The sequence below is a fragment of the Diabrotica virgifera genome, chromosome 9 (genome assembly GCF_917563875.1).
Source record: "Diabrotica virgifera virgifera chromosome 9, PGI_DIABVI_V3a".
Taxonomy (NCBI): domain Eukaryota; kingdom Metazoa; phylum Arthropoda; class Insecta; order Coleoptera; family Chrysomelidae; genus Diabrotica; species Diabrotica virgifera.
In genome coordinates, this window is record NC_065451.1 from 155,769,430 (window position 1) to 155,785,728 (window position 16,299).

The 16,299-nt window shown below is 33.0% G+C and overlaps 1 protein-coding gene across 1 annotated transcript in view; it reads left to right on the forward strand.

Moving 5' to 3' along the window:
• LOC114342101 (fibrillin-1) overlaps nt 1-16,299 on the forward strand; it is a 423,761-nt gene that overhangs the window by 368,351 nt on the left and 39,111 nt on the right. Inside the window, exons 10-12 of the mRNA XM_050661746.1 lie at nt 397-658; nt 6,808-6,939; nt 15,239-15,603. Coding sequence (XP_050517703.1) covers nt 397-658; nt 6,808-6,939; nt 15,239-15,603 — 759 coding nt within the window. The remainder of the gene's footprint in view (nt 1-396; nt 659-6,807; nt 6,940-15,238; nt 15,604-16,299) is intronic.

Sequence of the window (16,299 nt, forward strand, 5' to 3'; positions counted from 1 at the left end):
AAAATCAAGATGGCGGCTAACGCAACGGTGGAATTCAGTCGAGATTTTAAATTTATACTAATATTGACCCTCCCTAAAGATTAGAAAAATAAAATTTGGGGCAGCTCCTAATGCAAGGTTAGGCCTGTTATTCGTCTGACCCGACTGGACTATTATGTTTGTTCTATTCCATGAGACACTAAATTTTTTTCGCCGAAATTTTGTAATACTTACATTAAAACCTTATACAGGATGGAATTTGACATATGTAAATTAAAACTTTAAAGATTTTTTTAGTTACAATATAAATCCCAGCATTATAAGTATATTCTGTAACTAATGTCATAGCCTGTTGTATTCTATCTCTTCTTTCTCGTTTAATTGATTTTAATAATAAATACGACATCTTTATTTTAGCCAAAATGTTCGTGTCCTGACAGACACAACCTGGTAAACCAAACAACCTGTGTTCAAGTGAATCCATGTTTTATCAATAATGGTGGCTGTTCCCACGAATGCGCGACTGATGAAAACAATAATGTGATATGTCTTTGCCCCCAAGGACAGGAGCTCGCTGGAAAAACATGTATGCTCATTAATCCTTGCAATCACAAAAATGGCGGTTGCTCGCATATTTGCAGTAGTATAGAAGGGACTGTTATTTGCAAATGTCCGCCAGGTAAAGTTTCATTTGTTTATGAATGTTTTAGATCAATTCAAGCTAAAATGGGAAAAAGTGATGTTAGTTATAAAAAGCTATAAAAAGCAATGTTAAAAACTTAATTATTATAATTATATTCATGGTGAAATACTAATAACCAAGTAATTTCTGTCTATTCAGCATGTTAAATATTCTCAATAACTAGCCAATTTAGAGAATATAGGTACATTGCTAGTCAAAAGTCCGGTCTCCCCGCCTCGTATCTTTTGAACGGTCATACTTATAATAGTGAAATTTGGAATGACGAAATAAACAGAAGTAATCTTTTCAAACAGTCATACCAGGAGACGTTATAGTGACAGATGACGTTACCGAATCACTGTGATCAGTAATTTTAAATGGAGCCTTATCATAGAGGTATATATTAACATAGAGGGAGCCTACCTTCCGCGCTTCCTGACGACAAGATCTCATGAACTGGTTTGCTGCATCTCTTTCTAACACATTATATCGAAAATCTATGATGACATTCAGTGTGAATATAGGCACGGAAGAGGAGGACAACCGTAGCAGCTTTACTATGCGTAAGAGTGAAACAGTACTAATCCAAATAAAAAAGATGGTGTCGTCACTTCGCTCTGAATGATACTCTCTCTATGCTAATATATAACTCTATGAGCCTTATGACAAGTAATACACCGTTTGAAAGGTAGTGTAGATACCTATTCAGCCATTTAAATTTTATTTGAGTCTAAGCTCATTTCCTTGAATAATTTAAATAAATAAAAAATTGTAGTTTCGCATTAAATTAATAAATATTCAAACGGACGCCTATGGTTAGTTGTCAAAAAGTTGACGTTTTTAGATTCTCTAATTGTTTTTACGTCAATGTCAACTGTTTTGACAAATAACCCGAGGCGGAAGTTTTAACATTTATTAATTAAATGATAAACTACAATAATTTTAATATACCTAATATACTAATTATTTTTTTTTAAATATTATAATAAATTTTCTTAATAAAATAAATATAACATTGTAGTCCCTCATTTAATTAATAAAAATTCAAATGTCAGCCTATGATTATTTGTCAAAAAAGTTGACGTTCTACAGTTCTCTAGTTTTTTTACGTCAACGTCAACCTTTTACAAATATAACCATAGGCGGAAACTTAAATTTTTATTAATAAAATGAAATACTACAATTTTATATTTGTTTAATTTATTCATCAAAATAAGCTTAAATTCAAACAAAATTAGTATGAATCAATAGGTATTTTCAATACCTTTTAAAGGAGGTGTCATTTGCCATAAGGTTCCGTTTATAATTATCTGCCACAGTGGCGCTGTAAAGTCATCTGTCACTATTACGCCACCTGTGTTGACTAGTTGAGAAGCCTAGGTCCATTTATTTTCTCCCTCCAAATTTCACTATTATAAGAAGTACATAACTACATATTCAAAAGATACGAGTAGGGGACTATATTATATCTTTGACCGTGAGAGTAAATTATTTAAGAAAAAAATTATCCAATAAGTTTTCAATTTAAAAATCTTTTAGTAATGTTTTTAATATTTTTTAATATCATTAATGTTGCTATTAGGATTGAAGACTTTACCTTTCGATTGCCAGATGACGCTAGTCACCTAATCCATACACGTCAGTTGCAGTGTGGGGATAAACTTTCATGGTTGGTCACTTCGAGTAGAGAGCAGCAGGCCTAGGCCTCTCCGATGATGACTCCAATAAGAGTCGAAAGTCGTCGATTCAGAGTGCTGGACTGCGCTCCCTGTTCTAAGTGAAAAATAAGATTGTTTTGCCTTCGCATTGCAACTGAATAAAAATGCTATACAGTAGATACGATGTGAATTGAACCAGAGGACGTTTTGGGGTCCAGTCAATAATTCTACGGCGAGCATAGAAATAAAGATAAACCATTCATAAATATTTGCAATTGATCATTCCTTGTAGTAGTCCACATGGACACGGGTGTGGCTTATTACTTTCTAACGTATCTTATTGGGCAATACTGAAGTGTAATTGGTCAAATTGTTCGGAAATGCTTACACTTAAATCGTATCGTTATCTGGCCAAAATTCCTTCTCATGTTTCAAAGGCGGCAAGCAATATAAACTCAATATAAACAGTGTCGTCGTCATAGCCTTACAATTATTTATTTTATTTGTATAATAAAATTGTTGTCTCATTTCTTTAGTCCTTAAATTAATAAGCACATTTAATTTCATTTGTATTATATACTTTTAATCATCAATTTTAAATTTTAATAACTATAAAATATGTTTATACAGGATGTCCCATATATTTTACAAGATTTGATGACGCGAAATTGCGCAGATTGGATATCGTAATTAATGGAATTTTGTTATAGCAATCATCACAGTGACCAATAAGAATTTTTTGACTATAATGGTCATCTTCAGTTAGTATGGGCTGAACAAATTTTATTAGTTTCCTATAATATAAGAGGTCTTTTGAACCCTGCAAATTCTTTTAGATTTGCTTTGTTCATGCTATTTAAACCTTCAGTTGTTATATTTAACCGCTGTGTCTAGGTACACGCTAACGTGTACGCAAATAAAAAAGTTAGGTACACGCTTAAACTTCATCAAGCCAGTGACGTCATTATTTAGCGTACGCAGTGACTGTATAATTTGGTACCTACACGCTATTTTGATATGTTTAGTGTTTGATAGAAAAATATTTGTTATTAAAGGGAAGGGAAGCAGAACTATTCAGATGTTTCAAACTTAATAATTGTAATAAATCAATGTATGTATACATACAGGGTGTAACAAAAATACAGGTCATAAATTTAATCGCATATGCTGGGACCAAAAATAGTTCGATTTAACCTAACTTACCTTAGTACAGATGTGCACGGAAAAAAAGTTACAGCCCTTTGAAGTTACAAAATGAAAATCGATTTTTTCCAATATATCGAAAACTATTAGATATTTTTTATTGAAAATGGGCATGTGGTATTCTTATGGCAGTAGTATTTTAAGAAAAAATTATAATGAAATATGGACACCCCATAAAAATTTTATGGAGGTTTGGTTCCTTTAAACCCCCCCAAACTATTGTGTACGTTCCAATTTAATTATTATTGTAGAGCCATTACTTAAACACAAGTTTTTAAAAACTTTTTTGTCTCTTAGTACTTTTTTCAAAAGTCAGTTTTTATCGAGATATTTGAATGTTTGTCAAATCCACCACATATTTGTCATAGAGTTAAATATTAGCATAGAGAGAGTGTCATTCAGAGCGAAGTGACGACACCATCTTTTTTATTTGGATTAGTGCTGTTTCACTCTTACGCATAGTAAAGCTGCTACAGTTGTCCTCCTCTTCCGTGCCTATATTCACACTGAAAGTCATTATAGATTCTCGATACAATGTGTTAGAAGGAGATGCAGCAAACCAGTCCTTGAGATCTTGTCGTCAGGAAGCGCGGAAGGTAGGCTCCCTCTATGTTAATATATACCTCTATGATATTTGTATATGGTAAAGTACGGTTATGGAGACTTGGTAATAATATGAAAATTTATTTATGATTTACATTTTTAAGTATATTTTGAACCATATTAAAAAAGAAGCCACATCTCGATAAAAGATGCTTTATCAAAAAAATACAAAGAGGCAAAAAAGTTTTAAAAACACCGTGTTTAACTGATGGTACCGCAGTAATAGTTTAATTGGAACGTACACAAACATTTGGGGGGTTTAAAGGAACAAAACCCTCATAAAATTTTTATGTAAACATATTAAAAAAGAAGCCGCAACTCGATAAAAACTGCCTTATCGAAAAAATACTAAGGGGCAAAAAAGTTTTAAAAATATTGAATTTAACTAATGGCATCACAATAATAATTTATTTGGAACGGACACAAAAGTTTGGGGGGGTTTAAGTGAACAAAACCCCCATAAAATTTTTATGGGGTGCACAAATTTCACTATAATTTTTCTTTAAGATGTTCTTTCCATAAGAATGCTACATGTCCATTTTCAACAAAAAACCTCTAATAGTTTTCGATATATTCAAAAAAATCGATTTTCATTTTGTAACTTCAAAGGGCTGTAACTTCTTTTGTGTGCATATTTGTACTAAGGTAAGTTAGGTTCATTCGAACTATTTTTGGTTCCAGAATATGTGGTTTAATTTATGACCTGTATTTTTGTTACACCCTGTATATAAAAGTATATTTTCAGGTTAGCAAAATAAATATCTATTTAGTTGACATGACATGTACAAAATATTGTTAAAATAATTTTTATACGCAAGTTAATTATTATAATCGCAAAATAAATATCTATTTAGTTGACATGACATGTACAACATATTGTTAAAATAATTTTTATACGCAAGTTAATTATTATAATCAACTATTCTAAATGGGAAATAAGCCACAATTTAACTAAAAAATGATTTTATTAACGTTTTGACGTCCTATCCGATGTCGTTGTCAAAATACAAATATTAGTCAGATTAAATAAATTATTAAAAGAAATTTTTTACTAAGCAAGAACATTATTATTTAATTTATTAATATTTTGTATTTTGACAACGACGTCCAATTTGGACGTCAAAACGTTAAAAAAATATTTTTTTAGTTAAATTGTGGCTTATTTCCCATTTAGAATAGTTGATTTCAAAAATGTCACAAGGAAATAGCTTCAGAACAAGTTAATTATTATTGTGAAAGCTTTAGGTCTTCCTTTTATTTTAATTTTGGACGGTAATACTATTTCACTTATGACTAAAAAAATATATATTAATTTATAGTCTCTTATCTTTTTTATACCGTTTTAAAATTTTGTTAAACTCATTAACAGAACTAAATAATTTTCCACACTCCATAGTTAATTTAAAAACAAACACTAAACAAATAAAACATAAGAAATCTCTTTACTAAGCAATATAAAAGTGTAAACACAACGCGATTAAACACATTCTAACACTATGACTTACTGATACTCGCGGTATATTCTTACCACAGCATACACGCGGCTCAAGTTAGCGTGTACGCAAAAAACCAGTAACAGTGCACGCTAAATAGTGACGTAACTGACTTGATGGCGTTTCGCGTGTACGTAACTTTTTTATTTGCGTACACGTTAGCATGTACCTGAGTACCACTCAGTACCACTCTGACTCTGAGATTATGTAAAAAATTCTATCTAATGTTGATCCCAAACCCCTTTTTTCAGTGAGTAATAGATTATCGAATTCTCCCTAATGCATTACAGTTGGAAGTGACAGAAAAAACAACGTTCCTAGGTGATTATTATGCATTGAACTTGGACAATTATGTATTCGTTGACGGGTATTTGCATATTAAAAAATAAATTATAGATGTAAAATTGGTTGGCGATTACAGTAGGTACTCTAAATAGATAGCTAATCAATGATACGAATAAAGATAATTTGACACAAAAGTAATGGATCGTGACAGTATTTTCGCAACATAGGCTCATTTGTGTAGACTCGTTTCTTTAGTTCTTAAATTAATAAGCATGGTAAGTTGCATTTGTATTATGTATTTTTAATCACCTTTGGTGTCAATTGCATAAAGAAATGTGAATAATTAACAATATTATTACTGTTTAACAAATTTTAGACCATAATTTAAAATAAAAGTTTACTCATTAATTTCTATTGCGCCGCCTATGTTTTACAAAAGATGCCGACACTCGGTGTCGAATTTTGTTTTTATACTTGTCCAACTGACATCGTATAAACTGTACATTTTTATTTTATAAAAAAATTATCCTTCATAAAAAGTTCTGCAGGGTCTAAAACCTGAGATTCAACTTTCAGATATCATATTTTATCAATCTTATAGGAGGTATGTCAAAAAGGATGAATCTCTCTCTAAAGCAAAGTACATTAAATTTTTTACATTTCACAATATCAAAATTGCTATTATGAAAAGTTGTTTGAAATTAAAAATTAGGTTCTAATATGCAATTACATCCTTCTAATTGAAAAAAAAACTTTTTTCTCGGATTACATATAGGTACCTACATACCCAGCCAGCTACATAGAAATTGTTACGAATATTGTCACTAGTCACAATGATGAATATAAATATTTTCTTTTTAGTTTACCTAAATAATTTATGTTTTACTTGAATTACATGTTATAGGTCATGAGTTGATAGACAAAACCTGTTTTAAAGTAAATCCATGTTCAATAAACAATGGCGGTTGTTCCCATGGTTGTAGTAATTCCAGAGGTCAAGCAAAATGTACATGTCCACCAGGATATAAACTGTTTGGTACGTATTTTTACAAACTCAATCTCTATCAAATACAAACTATAAAAATATCAATACGCTCCCTGCTGCGATTTAAAAACAAATCGAACTGAATTTACTGTTATGTCTTTACTGGAACAAACATAGTCGATCCGAACAGAGGCAGAAGAATTCGATGATTTTAAAATTAAAAGTGGGGTCCGACCCCACTCTCACTCCCTGATGTATACTCTCACCCCCTGATGTTCAATATACAGGGTGTCCAGAAACTCTACCGACAAACGAAGACAGGAGATTCCTCAGATAATTTTAAGACATTTTAACCCAATTCACCTAGTCCGAAAATGCTTCCTAAGAGAGCTAGAGCTCTTTGAAGATGGCGTCATGTAATTAGTTTTTCTTAAATACCTCCAGAACTCTTCTATTTACAAAAACGAAAATTGGTATACTTATTTACTTTCCATAAATGAATCGATTCCATCCATTGCGAATTTCTAGTACCGGGTCATAGGCGTCCGTTTTGGGTAGGGCAACGGTTATTTTATCGCCTAACTTTTTTGTCTTTAATTTTTAAGCATTTTTGACTCTGAATTATTAAATTGTGAGGTATTCTGGTACTAAAAGGGACTCTTACTTTAAGTCGATAGGATACACCGTTTTCTAGAAAAATCGATTTGAAAATTTTTCGTTTTTTGAATTTAAAAAAAGAAGTTTAAAAAAAATCTATTTAGAAAGATGAAAACTGGTACATTTATTTACATTCCAGAGATTAATCGATTTCATTAATGGCGAATTTCTAGTACCGGTCATAGGCGTCCGTTTTGGGTAGGTCAACAGTTATTTTATAGCATAACTTTATTGTCTTTCATTTTTAAATATTTTTGACACTAGATTATTCAATTATGAGATATTCGAGTACGAAAAGTTACTCTTGCTTTAAGTTGGTAAAATACATCGTTTTTTTTTTAAGTTTCTTCAATTTTTTTTTCAAATTCCCAGAACTAAAAACTTTCAAATCGATTTTTCTAGAAAACGGTGTGTCCTACCGACTTAAAGTAAGAGTACCTTTTAGTACTAGAATACCTCACAATTTAATAATCCAGTATCATAAATGCTTAAAAGTTGAATACAAAAAAGTTATGCGATAAAATAACCGTTGCCCTACCCAAAACGAACGCCTATGACCGGTACTAGAAATGAGGCGTTGAGCGCAAAAGTGGCCCAACCCACAAAATTTTTAAAAATGAGTTATATGCAGAAATGGCCTGCTAGTACAACAGAGTTTATAATGCAAATGCGACCCAACCCTAATCATGCTTCCCTTCGAGAGATGGCAGTGCAAACCACTTTTGCACTCTCAAATTCCAAGTCATTTTAAATGCAAAAACGGCCCAAACCTCATGGGCCGCTTTTGCATTAGCAGATTTGCAGATTTGACGTAAAGCTGATTGGGTACAGTCCGAATTTTGTTCCGCAAAAAGTGTTAATTGTTGTGTTAATTACTATATCATGAGTGATACAATTAGACAATACGACGAAACAAGTTCAGGTGAGTATCTACAAACATTTTTTTAATATTACGACATCCTATCTCCCGATCTAGACATAATAAAATTATTCAATTGATACAAGGCTGAGGTACCAAATAACATTTCAATGTTTGTATTCCTTCGCATTTTCAATCGGAACTTCAATTTGAGCTTTGATCCTCCAATTTCAGACAGTTGTCGCAAATGTGATGCCTTTAACGTTAAAATTAAATCCGCTATAGCAAATAACGAATATTATCACATTATTCAAGCAGGGCAAGAACTACATCAAAGAAAGGCAGACGCCGCATAAATAGGTATGAATCAGGACACAGCAGCTGCTGTTCTCGACAACGGCCTGACAGCTATTTCATTTGGACCGCGTTATGTAATAACGGATTAACCGCCAAAAGTCCAAAATCGAGATAATAGTGCCATCTTGCAGCTAGGGTGCAAATCTATGTATAAAAATATGTTTTTTGTAAAAAAATTTAAAAAAAAGCTGTTTTTAAATGCCAGTATTAAGCGACATTTTTTATTTTCTTAAAAAAAATCCCACACTAGGATTTGTAATATCGAACTAAACGCCAATAATGGTACATAATCCATTGTCATAAACAAAAATCCGCATCTTTGTAAGTGTAATAACGAATCAAGCGCCACGAATAGTCGGTTAATTCTTTATTACAAAACATAACATATTTACTAACGTTAAAGATATCGAATTAAAAGACATCCTTTGTAAGGTAACATCAGATTAAGCGCCAAATATGTCTCTTAATCCGGTATTCGGATCTTAACTCATGCATATCTTAAAAAATCATTAACGAATTAAGCGACATTTGATCGAATAACTTTTAAAATATAAATTATTTTTAAAAAATTTTAAACACATGTAAAAGTCTATTTACATTTGCATTAATATATTAAATATGAAACATGTCAGTACTATATTTTAGAAATAGTACCAAAAACAAATTTAAAATCTTTAAACCGATTTATCTCAAAACTACATTTTGGCGCTTAATCCGCTATTACATAACGCGGTCCATTTGACCTTGAACTACTACAAAAGGCAATTGTGGACGTTTTGTTTCGGAATTCCTAACTTACAAACACATGTGGAATGAAAGCATTGCTTCACGTGGACTCCGCAGGAAATAGGATCCTGCATTGCACATTACATAAAGAACTATGTTGGAACGAAAAAATTGATTATGTACAGTGATCAAAGTGGAGCGTAGAGCAGAAACTTTAAAATAGCTGCCCTTTGTACTTACATTGTTGCAAGCAACGAATTTAGAGTAGAAAGTATCGATCATAAATTCTTAGCCTCTGGACGTTCATATCTACTGCGAATGACCAAGATTTCGGACTTTGATTGAGAAGAACAAGAAGCACTATAAAAACATCTATGTTTCTAGTGACTGGATGCAAGTAGTGTCTGACACTCGAAAAAAGAAAAAGTTTCCTGTGGTCGCAATGAAATCCACAGAATTTTTTTTCCACGCAAAGTTTCGGAAAAGGCGATAACGCAAGGTAAAACAACTAAAACAGGAGAAAAAGTAGACTGGTTGTGCATACAGTGGCTACACTACAGTAAGGAAAAACCTGGATTTATTCAATTCAAATATTCCAACAACGAAGAGGTCCTTTTTTATGAAGCTAACATGAGAAAACGGGACAAGAAACACTTTTTGGAACTTGCCACATTCAATCAGCGATTATTTGCAGGACCAAGGCCGATACAAGTAGCAAAATACAAAGATTTGCTAGCGTTACTTGACTATATTCCTCCCGTCTATCACGAATTTTATAAACTACTCACAACCCAGCTAACAGTGTTCGTATATATAACGTCAAACAAACGTCAACATTTTGGGAGAAGTTACGACAAAAGTTACATCAAATTTTACCTAAAATATACGTATAAAAGTCACAGCGATGTTACGTAACAATTTTACGTTATTTCTACATAACCTTTTTAACGTCACAAAAACGTCACTTTTTAGGAGAATTTTCGGCATAAATGATATTTACAAATAGGACTTAAAATTATTGTGCAAATAAAACCAAATACATGATGCTGACACATTTATTAAATATTTGAAATAAACATTTATTATATATTTAACTTTTATGTGAGAGAAAGAGACAAAATTATTAATAAGTACTTTATATTACAATACATAAACATACCCTTGAAGTAATCTTCATTCGTAAATTGCACACTTTCATATAAGGACTAGGCTGCTTCCCCATTTTTAGAAGATATTTCCATACATTTCGTTTTTCAACTAAACTGTCATTGAATAGAATTCTATTTTGTTTATCCTATTTGGGAAAGAATGAAACGATAAATTACTATTAGGTACGCTTTATGCAAGAATCACATTGAGGCACACAACAATAATAATTCGATTTTTTTGACATAACTCCATAAAATCAAACACGATTTTAATCACGGAAATGTAAGGTTAGGTATTAAAGAAAGTTTCGAAATAAATACGCGATGGCGCTGCAATCTCAAACGAGATCTTATACGTGTCTATACCTACCAAAAATCCACGTGTTAGAGACGAATAAATTCATACGTATTAAAACCTACCAAAGAGCCACGTTACAGAAACGAATAAATTCATACGTATAATATACGTATTAAAATTTCGTATCAGTAACGTCATTTTTTGATAGATGTTACGTAACAACACAAAAAAACCTAAATTTAACGTTAATATAACGTTATCTTGCTAGCTGGGAATGAACGTGTTGCAATAGCAGGACCTGGGCGCAATAGCAGATGATGACCATTGAAAAATATTGTAAATAAAGTTTATTTGCCTTGAATAAATTTAAATACTTGTATTTTCCTTTTTTTTGTATCACAAGCCCTTATTGCTTTGATCAGTTTTAACAAAACCGTAAATGCAAAAGCGGCCCAATCCACAATCAAATCTTTATTTTTTCAATCACATGCAAAAAAAAGTAATATTACCATACCTAACATCATTTTACATACAAACATAAAAAAATAAATGATACAATTTAAGTTTAAGAAACTTTAATTTGCATTTAAAAAAAGGGCAAAATTTATTTTGCGATTTTCTCTAAGTTGAATATTTTGGGCTTGGGCCACTTTTGCGCTCAACGCCTCAAATTTGCAATAGATGGAATCGATTCATTTCTGGAAAGTAAATATGTATACAAATTTTCATTTTTCTAAATAAAAGCGTTCTAGAGGTATTTAAGAAAAACTAATTACATGGCGCCATCTTCAAAGAGCTCTAGCTCCCTTAGAAAGCATTTTCGGACTAGGTGAATTGGGTTAAAATGTCTTAAAATTATCTGAGGAATCTCCTGTCTTCGTTTGTCGGTAGAGTTTCTGGACACCCTGTATATACTCTGAGGAATTCCTTCAAAAAGCAATAGGTAATGTTGGAGCTGGAATTCCAATTAACGGATAATGTATCAATAATATCGGATACGCAGACGACACGGTGGTATTCCCTGACAGTCATGAAGCCCTCCAGAAGTTAATGAATAGGAACACAGAGGCACGTCAAAGATATGAGCTTTCACTAAACATTAAGAAAACAAAATGTATGATGATATCTAAGAAGGAACAGCAAATTGGGCGAATCAGTGTGAACGGTCAACGAATAGAAATAGTAAAAAGATACACCGACTACTTGGTAAGAACCTTAATGAAAATTACGAAATTTTACCATTCCCTAGAAATCAAATGTAGGGTAGAGGAAGCAAGGTGCACATTTCCAAAAACTGGCTAAGCTATTCAAATGTCATGATTTATCAATACCCATATAATCAGGTTCTTCCTCTTTATTCCTTGAGCAATTTTCAGGGTTTGGAGACACTCTAAACGAAATAAAAATATCATACGAATAATTACAGCAAAGTAATAGACAATAATGACGGAGGAAGCCGAAATTACAAAGGAAGATATAAACAAAACAAAGCCAACAGTAACAAAGTACAAGGACCAGGAAACATAAAAACGGAACTGCTGAAATATGGAGGCGCAAGGATCATATACTTTATATGGGTACTGTTCACAATTGAAGCAGGGAAAGTGATAAATGATGAGTGGAATCTATCGTACAAGTCCTCCGTATTAAAAAGGTGAGAAAAGGTCAACATATAACTATAGAGGAATCGGTGTAATGCCTTAAATAGCAAAAATCTTTTCCACAATTATAAAAGTATCTATCTATGTTTTATAGACCTGCCAAGGCTTTCGATCGCATAGCCGAAGACGTCTTACATTTACTGTATAGAAGAAACATACCAATCAATATTATACAAACCATCGAAAACATCTACTTTCATAATCGAATACAGGCAAAGATAAATGGAAAACTAACGCAGTTTATACCAGTACAAAGCGGAGTCAGACAAGGTGACTCTTCAAGCCCACTGCTGTTTAATATAATAATGGACGAAATAATAGAAGCAGTACGTAAAGGTCATGGTTACAGAATGGGAAACAAAGAAATCTAAATATTATGTTATGCAGATTAATCGCCGAGACAGAAGACGATCTCCAAAGATTAACACACATCTTCAATACAACAGCCAAGAAATACAATATGATAATATCAGCAAAAAAAAAAACAAATTTATGACAACATCTAAATACCCACTACGATGTAAAATGGAATTTGATGGGAAAATAATAAACCAGGAAGCAAGGTTATCTGGGAATAGATATAACCAGTTACGGATATGTTAAAGAGGAAGTACGACAACAAAGCTCAAAAGCAAATAAAGCGGCGGTATCTCTTAATAACACAATCTGGAAGAACAAACACCTAAGATGAGACACAAAAGCAAGAATCTATAAAGCAGCAATTAGACCTATATTAACATTTACGGCGGAGACAAGACCTGACACATCTAAAACGAGACGACCACTAGAAACAACTAGAGATGAAAATACTTCTACGAATATCATGGAAAGATCTGTTGGATAGGGAGAGAAGCGAAAACATAAGATCATGCAATATAGAAGACATAAATGGATGGGTGACAAAACGGAAACAGGAGTGGAACGAACACATTAGTAGAATGGCAGAGGATAGGATAGTACGAATAGCACGAGATAAGTCATCAAATGGACGAAGAAGTATTGGCGGATCAAGAAAAAGATGGTGCGATAACTTATACAATTTAGGAGGCTAATATTGAACAAGAAACATGCTTTAAAACCTGCATGCAAGAAGGAAAAAGAAGAAGAAAATAAAAGAAAAAATATAACAGCAGATGTATCATTGTGGCGAAGAACAAGCCGGATTCCGAAAAGCCAGATCATTTTTAGGTACCTATGTAATATACTCGTATTCATCATGAGACAAGTGATAAAAGAGAAAAAAGAGAAAAATATTGAAACACATTTAACTTTTATCGACGTTAAAGAATACGATAACGTTCCCAGAAAACAACTGTGGGAAACAATGAGAAGAATGGACGTTGCAGAGAATGCAGAGAAAAATCGGTGAATATAACACAAAGGCTGTATATAGAAACACACAAGTGCAAATAAAGTTAGGCAATGAAATAACAAAAGTAATCATCGCAACACAAAGGGCCTCAAACACGAATGTGGTCTATCACGTACACTTTTTAACATATACTTAAATCAGGCTTTGAAAGGAATGTATAGAAAATGGGGAAGAATGGACATACCACTACAAGAGAAAATATAAAATACATTTACTACTTTTGTCGATGATTAAGTCATTTTTGGACAAGACAGGGAGGAAATGGAATATATAGTAAGGAGATTAAAGGAAGAGTATGAGCCCTATAAGCTATGGGGTGTCAAGATAAATATGTGTAAGATCAAAAAACAATTTCGCCAGAATGGAATAACCTTCTTCGATCGACAGGGTGAAGGTTCCTTTCCGACATTGCCTTCTGAATGTCGCCTAGCAAGAATTGTTTCGGCCTTCCTCTCTTCCCGTGGCATCCATTTTAAAATTTTATTTGGTAGCCTACCGTTATCCATTCTTTCAACATGACCATACCAGATCAGTTGTTCTCTTTAAATTTTATTTATGATGGTTGATTTGACTCCCATTACATTCCTGATTTGGTCATTTTGTATCCTTTCAAGCCTTGATTTTTTTGTGACTGGCTGTTTGACATAGAGTTCATGCCATTAAGAATAGCCCTGATTTTGAGCTGATCTTCTCCAGAAGTCCATTTCCAATGCAAGTACAAGTAGGCGTCGTTCCAGGGATTTAGTAAGTTTCAATGTTTCTACATCGCACAATTGCACTGTTGCATATATGTATATAGCACTATACTTAAACATTAGATGTTTTCTTTGATTTGATAATTCGTTTGGCAATATCATCGGGTTTAGGCATCCAATCATCATTTTTCCTTTTAAGATCCTTTGTTCTCTCTCCTTTTAAATGCGTCCAATCTTTTTGATTGTTGTTCCCAAATATATATTTTGTATTCCTCAGAGTTCTTAATTGTTTGATGTTCATTGACCATTATATCTTTTGCTTCATTCCCGATGCATAAGTACTGTATTTTGTTTCTATTTACAGAAAGTTTCCACTCTACACATGTTTAAAATAACCGTCTCGTCATGAATTCTAAATCATCCTTGTCTGCTGCCACTACGACTTGGTCGTCCGCAAATTGTAGAGTATACAATGTTTTATCCTCCTCAAGTTCTGAACAAGATCTTCTCCAGTGTTTTAGTACTTCATTAAAAAGTGTTAGAAAAAATTCCTAAAAATAACTATCATTTTTTAAAGGTAAAAATTGCATGGATCAAGATCCCTGCACCAAAAACAACGGAGGATGCTCCCACATCTGTCGCAATAAGGAAGGAAAACGGGAATGCTCGTGTCCATCAGGATATCTTTTAAGACCAAATAAAAGGGTATGCAAGGAAATCAACGAATGTCGTGTCAATAGAGGAGGCTGCTCTCACGGTTGCAGAAATCTTCCGGGATCATTCCAATGTACTTGTCCTCATGGATTGCAGCTAGAAGATGTAAAAAATAGAACTTGTATCGATGTAGATGAGTGTTTGGTCAACAATGGTGATTGCGAAATGATCTGCAGGAACTTTAAAGGAGGATTTAAATGTGACTGTCCCGAAGGATACTCTCTTCAAGTAAGTGTTGAATGTTTTGTTTTTTCAATAATTACTGTCTAAACTATCTTGTTATTTTAGTTATTTATGTACTATTATTTATGTACGATCGTTAAGGTTATACAACACTTAGATCTATAAAGATATTTTGTGCATCTTGTTGAAGCCGAGGATGTCAATACTTCTGATGGAGTTGATTAGCTTCTGAGGAGACTTGTTTCGTATGTCAGTGGATGCTATACTTACCTATTATAGTAATTTTAGTCGTTTGCAGAACAGTGCTACGCATTTGCATGGTATATGTTATGCCGTTTCTTTCTCGTTTTTACAGAAATGACAGTTCTCACTATCCGATTTGCCCATGTTTTTGAGATATCTCAGAGGGCAGTGACCAGTGAGAAGGCCAGTGACCGTTTTGATATCTTTTTTACTCGTTTCGAGAAGGCGGTTTGTTGCAGTAGGCGAAACTTTGATGGCCGTTTGCTAATGTAATCGTAGTTAATGGAGTTCCCAGGTCCGGAGTTCCTCTCTGATATAGCTTTTCCACAGTCCACAGAAGGGTTCTTAACCCTGGAATAGGGTATCAGCCCTCTTTTTTGCGAGGCTGTCAAATTCCTCATTTCCTTCAATTTCCTTGTGACCTGACACCCACATCAAAGTTAATTTGTTGCGTTCTGACAGCTTCTTCAGGAACTGTTTACAGTTCCTAATCAACTA